Source organism: Odocoileus virginianus, chromosome 33, assembly GCF_023699985.2.
Source record: "Odocoileus virginianus isolate 20LAN1187 ecotype Illinois chromosome 33, Ovbor_1.2, whole genome shotgun sequence".
Taxonomy (NCBI): Eukaryota; Metazoa; Chordata; class Mammalia; order Artiodactyla; family Cervidae; genus Odocoileus; species Odocoileus virginianus.
Window position 1 is genome coordinate 16,942,410 of NC_069706.1, and position 12,401 is coordinate 16,954,810.

General features: G+C 39.8%; 1 protein-coding gene across 1 annotated transcript in view; it reads right to left on the reverse strand.

The window, feature by feature from the left end:
- Positions 1 to 9,493: 9,493 nt before the first annotated feature.
- The window catches only part of GPR139 (G protein-coupled receptor 139), a 43,014-nt gene continuing 40,106 nt past the window's right edge, over positions 9,494 to 12,401 (reverse strand). The window contains exon 2 of the mRNA XM_020915604.2: positions 9,494 to 11,813. Coding sequence (XP_020771263.1) covers positions 10,879 to 11,813 — 935 coding nt within the window. The 3' untranslated portion in view covers positions 9,494 to 10,878. The remainder of the gene's footprint in view (positions 11,814 to 12,401) is intronic.

The following is a 12,401-nucleotide window of genomic DNA, read 5'->3' on the forward strand; positions in this document are numbered from 1 at the left end:
CACCTGCGATGCAGAAGACGCAGGAGATGCAGGTTCAATCGCTGAGTCAGGAAGATCCCCTGGAGGAGGGCATGGCAACCCACTCCAGTATTCTTGCCTGGAGAATCCCATGGACAGAGGAGCCTGGCGGGCTGCAGTCCACAGGGTCATAAAGAGTCGGACATGACTGAGTGAGGATGAGCGTGCATGGAGTGACTGATGGCCTGCCTCTAGTCTTCCATATCTTTGATGATGTATCTTTTTCAGGAACTGTCACTGGATGACTGCAATGAATGATATGCTTTTTCTACATTGGAAAAGAGAGAGAGCTGGAAAATAACACAGCTAAACCCTTTTTTCCTGGGAGAATCCTCATCATTGTAAAGAATACCAAGCTTCCCAGAGAAGTCCTGGAATACACTATGTTCTTCTTGTCCTTTTCAAAGGGAACTAAATAATAATGATAATGATAGAGTTTATTAATAACACAAATATGTTCTAGACACTTAATAATATTATCAATATTTCAATATTTCTCACTATTGTTATTTCATTTGACACACTATCCAACAGTAGCTCAGAGACTGGGAGTAACTCGTCCGATGTCACTCATCTAGAAATTGATGGAATCAGGATTTGAATCCAGATCTGCACAATCCATATACTTGCAAACCAGAAATCTGGCTGTTTGGGGGTTGCAATGTTATGAAGATGTCTGGTATTGACACCATTTTTTCACTCCTAAAAGTGCTATTTGGCATCCTTATTTTAATTAAAGTCAATTAAAATTATTTTTGATTTCAGAGCTTTTAGGTACCTGTGTGCCAGCTCTGAAAGATGGATATACCAGGGTCTGGAATCTCAGATCCTGAAGATTGAATCATGACTTTGGAAGCACCCAATAGCCCTAATTTGAAGACAGTGAAGCCCTAGGTAGACCAGAAGAATCTTTTCTTGCTTTTTCTCAAAGTATTTTTAACAGTACAGCACACCTGATTGTCTGTCTCCTTGAGGGTTGTGAAATTCCCTGAGTCACAATTGTAAAATTCCCTAGGTCATGAGGAAGTGAGTATAGGGGGAACTGTTTTTTCTAATAGTTCTATTTTAGCCCATAATTTAGGAATTCTTAATCTTACAGTCAGAAGTATTTGGAATATAGCTTCTCTCAACCCTTCTCTTTCATTCCATCCTTGATGGGAAAGGAAAGCCTTGAGTGATTTGTAGGACTGGAAGAAAGAACACAACATACATGAGAAAACCTCCTTCCCTCTATTTCTCAGGCCTCTAGAATGGAGAAATTCTTTCTATGCCATCTCCCATATTGGAACCCTAACTGCATTGTGATCTAGGCTTGGCTTCTAGAGGAGGGTATAGATGTCCATCTTGAATTGTCCCCACTAGTAGGGTTCTACTTGGGGAACAGAAACTCTGCTTGCAATCATCTGGGTAATTGTCTGTTACACAATTCCAAATTCCCTCAGGGATGTTTGAACCAAGATCTAAACTGGTTGGGTAGGGAATTCATTGACCCTGAATTCAACTGAGGTTTTCCAACCTACGCTTCCAGTAATAGAGCTGATAATTGATCTTCACTAGTATATTTCTTAAATCAATTTCTCAGTTGGTTCCACAAAGAGAGTGAGGGGATAGATGGATATGACTTGTCAGCTGCCTGTTTCTTCAATAGTGAGAAGTGCAAATGCCATGAAACCTCAACAAACTGTGGAGAGTTTGAATGAGGGAACTGGCCTGATGACAGATTATTTGGGAATGCTATGTTGTAATTTCTCAGTTCTTATAGTTCTTCAAGTGTTACCAAGTAGACAAGCAGGTTCTCAATTCTGGATGTACATCAGAAGCACCTGGAAGTGTTTTAGAACATTTTGATGCCTTGGGCCCATTCCCAGAGGTTCTGATTTAATGCATCTGGGAATAGAGTCAGGACATAGGCATAAAAACTCTAGGTGAGTCTAAAGTTCACCTGATATTGGGAATCACTAAAATAAAGAAGCTGCTGCAAATTCCTGTGTTTCTCAAAGTTTAGTGTTCATAACACAAAGGGTGTGTGAGTGGACTGAGATGGCCATCACACTGAAGCACACTGTGAAAAAAATTCTACCTTTCTATTTCACTACTAATTCTTCTGCTTAGGTTAAAGAAAATTCTCAGTATGGTGGTAGTAGGCCCTTAACATCTACCTATTTTTTTTAAACAGAGAGTAGATATCAGTTTCTGATAATTATGTAAGGTAAGAATTACTGACAGTCTTTGATCTTTTCATTTAATGGTGGCTATCTATTTATGGCAGGTGATACCAGTTTTAATTTATGATAGTGACATAAAGTTTTCTTTGGAAAGAATCTTCCACTGAGAAAAGGAAACCCTCATACACTGTTGGTGGGAGTGTAAATTTGTGCAGCATCTGTTGAAAACAGTAAAGAAATTTCTCAAAAAAACCCAAAAAAACTAAAAATATAATGACCATATGATCCAGCAATTCTACTCCTGGGGATATATTAAAAAAACTAATTTAAAAAGATACACACACCTTAATTTTCATAGCAGCATTATTTACAACTGCCAAGATATGGAAGTGTTCATGATGAATGGATAAAGAAGATGTGCCATATATATATATGCACAAACATACACATACTGGAACATTACTCAGTCTTAAAAAGAATGAAAACATGCCATTTACAACAATATGGATGACCTTGGAGGATATTGCGCTAAGTGAAATGTGTCGGACAGAGAAAAACAAATAATTATGATATCTCTCATATGAAAAATCTAAAATATTAAACAAACTAATAAATGTAACAAAAAAGAAATAGACTCACAGGTATAGAGAGCGAACTAGTGGCTACCAGTGGAGAGAGGGAAGAGGGGAGGGGCAAGATAGGGGTAGGAGAATAAGAGGTATAAACTATTTTGTATAAAATAAACTGCGAGAATACAATACCACATGAGTACAACACAGGGAATATAGCCAATACTTTATAAGTGGAGTGTAAACTTAAAAAATTGTGAATCACTATATTGTATACCTGTAACTTATATAATAATTGTACACAAACAATACTTCAGTTAAAAAAAAAAAACAAAAAACTCCTTCTTGGCTGAATACTAGACTCATCTGAAGAACTTTAAAAAATACTGCTCTCTGGATTTCATCTTGGGATTGGGATTTTCAAAAGCTTCCCAATAGTGTGAAACCACTGATTAAAAGTGCAAGAGTACAGTGCTCCCCAAACTTTAATATGTGTGTGAATCACCTGGGGATTGCATGGAAATTCAGATTCTGGTTCAGCAGGCCCATTGAGGTCTGAGATTCTGGATTTTTTTTACATACTCTGCCCATGCAATGCTCCTGTGAAGTAGAAGAGCAAGACCACAGTGGATTTTGTTTCTGTAAGAAATCCGATTTAAAATAGTTTCATAAAGTAAATAATGCTGTCCCAATACCTTTTTTATGAAGGGGGGCACAAAATCTGAATCTTCATACATAAAATCTTCTTAACATATATTACCTTTAATGCTTAAAGCAAATTTGTGGCCCAGTAGTGTCAGCACCTTGGACAGAAGCATCGGCTCTTTTTTTTTTTTTTTTGGAAAGACCAGTACTTAAACTGGAGAAAGATTAAGAGTTGAAATCTTCACACAAAACCACTTACAAAACAATGACATCAAAAATATTACTGAGGGTGGTGCAATAAAGTTTTTAAAAGTATATACTTAATGCCTTGCCCACTGGTAGTCTGTATCATTTTATCCATAATCTTGTTTGGCTGATACTCTGTCAGATTTCATGAGGCAAATGATTTGGATCATGAAATAGAACCACATGATAATATGTGGTTTCTGAATCCTGGTGGTTTCTGAATCCTCATTACTGGAATTAGAGGATGACTTTAGCTGAAATAGCAACCTTGGATGCTGAAAAGGCTAATGGGAACAAACTGCTAATTCAGGAGAGTGTTGGGATGTCAAGAAAAATGTGTCACAGTGGCCTGACGAAGTGTTTCATGGAACCAGACAGGAGTGGGCTTAAATAACAATTCATAAGTTACTCACTGTGACCTTGTATTAAAACAAGCTTAATTTAATCCCCATGAGATTAAGCTTTCTCATCTGAAAAATGGAGGTAACAACATTTTCAGAGTTATGCTGATTAAATGAAATAAGATCACATCAACTTCTTGATTAAAATTCTCCCTTGTCTTCTCACAAATTCCTCACCAGGGTCCACAAAGCTCTACGTGATTTTGCTCCTGCCCACCCCTCCTTGTCTTGTTCAAAACCATTCTCTACTGGATCACGATGCTTCAGTAATACTAGTTTTCTGCTTGTTCCTTGGTTATTCAAAGTTATTCCCATTTTAAGGACTCTGTCCTTTCCCCCTTAGCCTGGAATGCTCTTTGTATGGCTCTTTCCTTTTAATTTGGATTCCAGTTCTGTTACCTTCTCAAAAAGATCTGCCCTGATTAACTTGTCTGCTGTTCTTTCTGTGTGACCCGTCACTTACTTTTATTTATTTCTTACACTATATCACTATCTGAAACTATTTTATTGGTTTCACTGTGTATTGTCTCCCCTGCTAGGGCAGAGACCCTATCTGTCTTTTTCACTGAATCTGTCTTGAATCACTATGCCTAGAATAGATCTTGGCACACAGTGTATTTCAATAAATTTTAGTCAAATAAATCAATGACCATGGGAGTGCCTGGGACACATGGATATTGAATAAATGCTCACTCTCTTGATACTCTTCATTTGCATTCCTAGACATATTCAAGTTGATAGTCTAGTCATTGGAGATGCTGAAGATTAATGAAAGAAATTTCTGATGATGAAGTTTAGAAAGCAAGCTTGTAAAGGTCTATAACATATGTTTCTGGGAATGTGCTAGGAAGTCATTGGATACTGGGCCTGCCAAACATCTAGGTCATGTAATCTTGGACAAAGGGATATCTTAGCTTTCTTTGTTTTTGATATTTGAGTGAAGTAATCTCTAAGATCTCGTCCAGCATCCAATGATAGTAAAATAAGAATTTAACCTTTCCTGGTTATTCTGTAATTGTTTCCTATCTCACTTTACCTTTGATTGTTCACTGCCTTGTGCCTTGGGATCTGGCCACTATGGACTATATCACCTGCACTTTTCCTGGCTGACTTATCTTTGAGATCAGCCAGTGGAGTCATCTGTATGATAACAGTGGGAAGGAAGAAAGAGGTGGGGGTGTTACTTACTTCCTCTCTGGCATTATATCTCTGGAAGGAGCATGGCACCTGTTTGCTGGAAGTGCCCCTTCTACAAAGCACAGCCTACTTTGAGCTGCAGTAACAACTATTTCCTCTCGTTACCCCATCAGGCCTAGGAAGGTAAGGCTTCCTATTATCTCTAGTTCCTGGGTTCCACAATAGCTCTTTTTAGAGTTCCCATGATCTTGCTCAGACCATTATTTAATAGTCTCTTTGTTAAAGTCTTTTTACTGAAATCATCTGAGTGAGATTTGCTTCTCTCCAAGACTCTAATTATTGTACAATTCTTTTGGAAATACATCCAGAGAAGCAGATTCTAAGACTCCCCATGGAAAACCATTTGTGGAGTTAGTAGACATCACTGCAAAAATTTCTTCTTTGGTTTGATCTGGATCCCTTGTATTGCAGTTTAGGTCTCATTCCCTCTTGTTCTATCTCCAGTGGAGAAAAATATTGTTTCTGCCATTCACTAGGTAAGAAAGCCCCATAGACATGGTAACGCCTCATGCAGAGTTGGTCAGGAGACATCTTTCTTCCCTGTAGACTTGTTGTGCTCCTTTTGAATCAGAAAAGTTTTCTTTCTCTTTTTCTGGCATGACGGTGACATATTCTCTCAATAAACCCAGGAAATTCACAGTGTCTATTTATCCCATAGACATGAAACTCTTATCCCCCTTGTTGTGTCTGGCAAGTACTCAGATTAATTGCACACCCTCACAGAGGTTGAGCCATCACAGTTAGCCAAGTGTATTACTAAAAGGATTATTATTTAGCAGTTCAACCTCCTTCAACTCACTTTTATCCTGCCTCCCTGAGTTGGTGAACAAAATTAATGAGAATAATGTGGCCATGCCTACCAGCTTCTGTTTGCAACCTTCTTGGCAAAATCTTTGCTCTTCTGTACTTCCCTCTCAATTTATAAGTTACTTTCATTCTCTAAGTTGATGCAAAGATAGGTTATGACAATAGTTTGTTGGTGGCTGTCAGAATTGATGGTGGTATGTGTGGGAAATGCATAGCTAGTTTGAGAGCTGTGGTTAGGATTCCTGAGAGAGTCAATGAAAAAAATCCTACCTCACAGGGAAAGGTCAAATCAAGTGTTTTAATTATGATGCTGTTATAATATATCTTATGCTTGGATGACCTGTATCTGAAGAGTTGGAAAACTAGGCAATATACTCAACTCTAAAAAGGGTACAAAAATAATGTGAAATTTGGAAGAGATGAGTCAGAATCTTGCAGAGATGCAGTGAGGTAGAGTGGAAAGGATGAAGTGTTGGGTGACTGGGGTTCTACTCTGCACAAATCATTAATGTCTTTGGGCCTAGCATCCTCACCTATAAGAGAATGTACAATGGAGGCTCTTTTAAACTGTACTATTAATAATCACCACCCCATGAAGTATGTACTAGAATTACTATTAGCCCTATTTTACGGAGAGGAAACTGAGACTCCAAAAGATTGAAAACATTGCCCAAGGCTACACAGCTAGAAAGTGGTAGAGCCTGTAAAGTTATAGCTGACCATAACTCACTCCAAACCTTGGTTTCCTAACCTTGAGAGTGTCTGCTTACCTTGCAGTTACCTGGGAAAAGTTAACTTTTACACCACTTTCTACATGAGGATGATAAATCAGAGGTCTTCAAGGACTTGTTCAAGGCCACGCAACTAGTATGCGGTGAAACTAGGACTTGAACTTGTGACCATCTGACTTCAAAGCCTAAATTCTTAGCTGTTATACTAGATTTCCACTATGGTTACAGCCCTCACTATCTCAAAGATGCCTAGAGAATGTAGTCAGAGAGAATTCAGATTTATTCCCAGGAAGCTACATAATTTAGAATTAAAAAAAAAGCTTATTTATTTATTTGGCTGCATCTGGGCTTAGTTGCGACATGGAGAATCTTTCGTTGGGTCACACGCTGGGTCAGTAGTTGCAGCTCAGTAGGGCAGGGTTCAGGTTCTGGAGTGTGCAGGCTCAGTATTTGCAGCTTGTGGGCTTATTTGCTTCATGGCATGTGGGGTCTTAGTTCTCTGAACCTGTGTTCCCTGCATTACAGGTGGATTCTCAACCACTGGACTACCGGGGAAATCCCTAATTTAGGATTCACGAAAGCAAAGTTCAATAGTCTTCAATTCTGGAATATACCTGGATAACCAGGGGCAGGTGGGATGCAGAGTTCATTCTAGCACCAGCACAAAGTAGAAGGAAGATACTTATTTAAAAATTTTAATTGGAGTTCTGCCATTTCTTGAGCATATATGCATATACGAAACCCCAATTGTGCACCATATTAGAATTTATTATAATACAAACAAGTCCAAACACAATATAATATCTAATTAAGAAAATATGAAAGAAAGCATTTACTATTTTTTTATGGTAACATTTTCCCCATTCTTTGAACTGGAATAACCAACATTAGAGTCTCTCATTCACTTCAGATAGACCCCTCAGGTGGGACCAGTAGGCACCAACTGTGCAAAGTAACATTTTCCACTGGCAGAGTGTTTGCAAAATGAAACTTCATGCCTTCTCATGGTCTGTCTTTTACAGTTTGTTTGTCATCCTCTTTATTTCCTTCCCCATTAGGCAGTTCAGTCCTTGAGTTGTTCAATAGAAAGACACAGTGTGTACGTGTGTATCATCACTGCACATCCAACAAGGACACAGACCATACAGGAGGGATGCTAGTTAACAGTCTTTGAAAGGGACATCACAAAAACCTGATATAAGGCAATTGCTAATGTGCCATCAACAGCAGCTTTTTATGTGACAGGCTTCAAAATTCAAAGCTATATTTCCAAAACTGGCCTGAAAGAAAAGGCTTAAAAGTTTGTTTTCTCTTTAAAAAGCTTTTAAATTTTGTCCACAATTATTACTATAAATAAGAATAAATTAAAAGTCCTTATATTACTTGAGATAAATTTTAGGAGATATGTATCAACCTAAGCCAACAGACATTTGTATGCATTATAACCAGAAGACAACACCTCATGGACTGCCTTCAAAAATGAGAACTCTTTTAAACTTTATTGTATCAAAATATAAAATACAGTCAGAAGGACAAGAGAACAAATACTAATTGGTATAGCCTCTATTATTAAGAGAAGTAATAAACAAGTGTATGAGGAAAACATTCCAAATACACACTCAGCTTTTACTTTTTAAACATCAATAATTAATTTTTACACACACCTAAAAATGTGGAGCAGAGAGCATTGAGATCCACATACATATTTTTAATCTTACATTCATTCTCAAAAAGGAATTGCTTAGCCATTATAGATATTGCACGGTGACTCATTCATGTATAGCTCAAACTAGCATTTTTCAGACCTATTGTTTAAAAATAAATAATCAAATAAATATCTATATATATTAGGTGTAGGTAGCCTTTGGTTCATTCACAAAGGGGTGTGATGGAGTCATATCATACACACAGTTAATGAACAGGTACCCAACTACACATGCTTGGCAAAACAGAAACAGAAATGCAACTTAAGGGAAAATCTGCCCATCCTCCCACACAATGCACATTGCCCTGGGAAGAGTGTGACCTGGGAGATATGAATCTGTTCTTCTCTCATTCAAACTCCCATGAACATCTTTTAGTGGGAGCACCTTCCTGAACCAGTGTGATCCTAATGTTCTAGAATACAATGGAGTCACACAATACAGTCTCTAAATGTGAATCAATTCTGTCTTGTCTTCAGTGGAAGAAACAGCAAACTGTTCCAATGCTGGGAAAAAAACTTATCTGAGTTAGGAATTTGAAGGGATAGAATATGGTCTCCAACATTGATCCTTCCTGAGAACTTTGCAGAGGTAACTTTGGCTCTGCATATTTTTTCCATTTGCACTGACTTCAGAACTAATCTTTGGATGAGAGAGACTCTTCTGCAATCATTTAAACAGAATAGGAATTAGGATCTTTAGGGTGAATGTAACCTAAAGTTGTACTGATTTAATGCTGAGGGCATTGACTGAAGTTTCGGGGTTATGTGGCATTGGAGCCTTTTCTACCCTGCTCGTTTATTGCAAGTTCCCTTTAAAAGGGTAGATGTGTCTTCCAGTTTAGGGACAAAAGTGCAGTAAAAATCCAGCCCGAGGAGCCAAATGTTTCAAGTGGACTCTGCTTTTTGTTGGGTCACCAAACATATACAATTCCAAAATCATGTTGTAATACTTCTTTCAGAACAGAGATAACTTCAAATACTGGGAATCTGGGAGAAGTTAAAAAAAAAAAAAAAAAAAAAGAAAACAACTGAGAAAAACTCCAGCATAGATTTTTCTTTAAAAACACATCCTGGGGTACACAGGAGTCTAATGTATTCAAGTCTGTGTGTATGCACACATGAGTGGTAATTCCCAGGGAAACCTCCATTAATTATACCCTAGAACTGTTCTTGCCTTGTCCAGGCAAGGGCAGAATAAATAAATTCATATTTTATTATTTTGCAAAGGATTTGGGTTAAATAGCATCATTGAAAACTGGCACCACCCTTTGAGCCATATGCATCAAAGGGCAGACATGCAGACAACATAGGCACCTTCCCATCACCATTTGTGGCCAAATGGCAAAGCCAGCTGGACTGTGGGGTGGAGCTGAGACTGCCTCCCTTCACACCTGGAGAGCTACAGTTCCTGACCCTCGAAAATTAAATTCAGTTCAAAAGTCACTTCAAAGAAAACAGTCTGGTGAGGGCTTCAGCAAGCAGGGTGGCAGGGCTGGCAACTCTACACATAAAGGCTTCTCCAGGAAGCTTGAGTGCCACGGCAACAAGAAGCCATTTCAGTAAAGAGATCATACACAGCTGACTCAAGGGTGGATTGAAACAATGGCAAGAGTGGGCTTATTTTTTGTTTTCTGGGCTCAAGAATTCCTCCTTTGCCCCTGCACACCAGGGTTGTTTTGGAGGTGTTAGATAAAACCTATACATCATGGCAAATAGAAAGACTGCATCTTAGACCCCTCGAGGGTCTGAGGGTCATGGTTATGTTGGTTTGGAGCATTTTCACAGAAATTCTGGCCAGAGTTTGTGCAGGATTCAATCCTCCCCTGCCCCCTCAGTGTCATTCTGCAGATAGGCATGTCAGGGCCACTTCAAGACCAAAACCCTCCCTAGGACAAAGGGAGCCTTGGAAAATTCCCGAATTGGACTGCATTGTTAGCTGCTGGTAACAACACAGGGAAATGATGGATGACCTCAGTTCTTGGAAGAAGAGTGTGGGCTCAACTATGTGCTACTGTGGCTTGATGTGTCACATAAATGAGCAGTTCCCAATGACTGTGGATGATGCCAAGCCTAAGTCCATAGACTATCTCTCTGGTGTGTCCTTACAGGCCACAGGAGAACGACACAACCTCCAATGACATCTTCAAACTGGTAGAGACTTTTGCCGTCTACATGACTTGGTGGAAACAAATGCATAAATGAAAACAAGATTCAAGCTTTTGTTGTTTTTCTCCTCCATCTTTTCTCATCTACCAGTCTGAAAGTTGCTCAGTCTGTGGAGACAGGAAATCAGGTTAGCACTCTTAAGGAGAGCTCTTCAGCCACAGGATGGGCCACATTCCCATCTGGAAATGGATTATGCAGAGGCAGGCACTAGGTGCCAAACCTATGGGGTCATGGGGATACTTTTATAGGTTTTCCATTTTTGTCATACTGGTACACCAGCATCTTGATACAGTGTGAGTTGGCTGGTGAGATCCAGGGGCTACTTGTTATGGAAAAGTTATGGTTGGTGTAGAACTGGACGGGTTGCTTCTGGCACTTGAAGAAGGCCTTGAGAGTAGCGGCCGCCATGGTGCGGAACCGCTTGCTGATGAAGCAGTAGAGGAAGAAGTTGATGGCCGTGTTCAGAAGGGCCAGCATGTTGGCCACATCGGACATGATGTGCACCAGCCAGCGATTCTGGATGGGCGCCCCGTAAAGGTGGTAGAGGATCATGATGATGCGTGGGGCCCAGAGCGTGGCAAAGATGGAGGTGATGGTAAACAAGATGGCAGTGGTTTTCCCCGTGGAGTAGCCGCGGAGGCGAAAATTGCTCTTCCTCCTGAGCTTGTACACAATGATTGAGTTCAAGATGAAGAAGATGGAACAGGGTACCAAGTACACGGTGAAGCAGTGAATCCAGATAAGGACATGGTGCACGGAGGTGCTGATGTAGTCTTCAGTCCAGAGGTTGGGCCACCAGTAGTAGGGGATACTGGTCAGGAAGCAGGTGACGTAAACACTTACGATGACTTTCCGGGTGCGGGCTGGGTAGGAGACCGTGTGGTACTTAAGCGGGTGGCACACTGCGATATACCGGTCAATAGTTAATGGAACAGTAATCCAAATGGAAGTGTGGATGGATGAGAATTCCAGCACTTCTATGATCTTGTCGGGTACCTGAGGCATCTGCATGTTCAAGATGAAATCTTCCAATAGGAAGTCCACGAACACAATGAAAAAGAGGACCAAGATGTCAGCAGCAGCAAGTGCCAAAAGGTAGTTGTATGAAGACTTCTGTCTCCTAGCCACCAGCTGAGAGAGGATGATCACGGTTAGGATATTTGCTGTGGAGAGAAGAGAATCTGGTTTACATCTGAAGCAAGATGACTTCATTGGTTACTAGGGGCCCCTTAGGAATAGTGTATTGGGCACTCCCATGGAAATCAAAGGGACTGAACCCACGTTCTTGAGGGAAACTTCTGTCCTGCAGTTGCATCTCACACAAACATCTTGATACTATTTTGACAATATTTCAGGTTCACATTGTGCTTTATCTGTCCCCACACAGTCACGGCAGTGGTGCTGCTGATGTCCTCACTTCAGAAATGAAACTGAGGCTCAGAGAACTTAAGGAACTTGCTTCGAGTCAAGAGTTAGTAATTCATGGTGACAGGAGCCAAACTCAGATCCCCTAATCCTTAATTCTGTGCTCTTTCTTTTGTCTGACTGCAAGGAGGATATGGGGCTGGAATGGCGTTTTCTGTGCTCAGGCAGGAGATTGGACTATATGTCCTCTTAAGAATCTTTAGAACTTAGATCTTTCAAGACCTTTCCTTTGTAAGTGGGTTTAGAATGGAGAAGGTTATGACCTTTAGATTATTTTTAAAATAAATTATATATTTTTTAGAAGAAGTAGTCTACACACAGGGTAC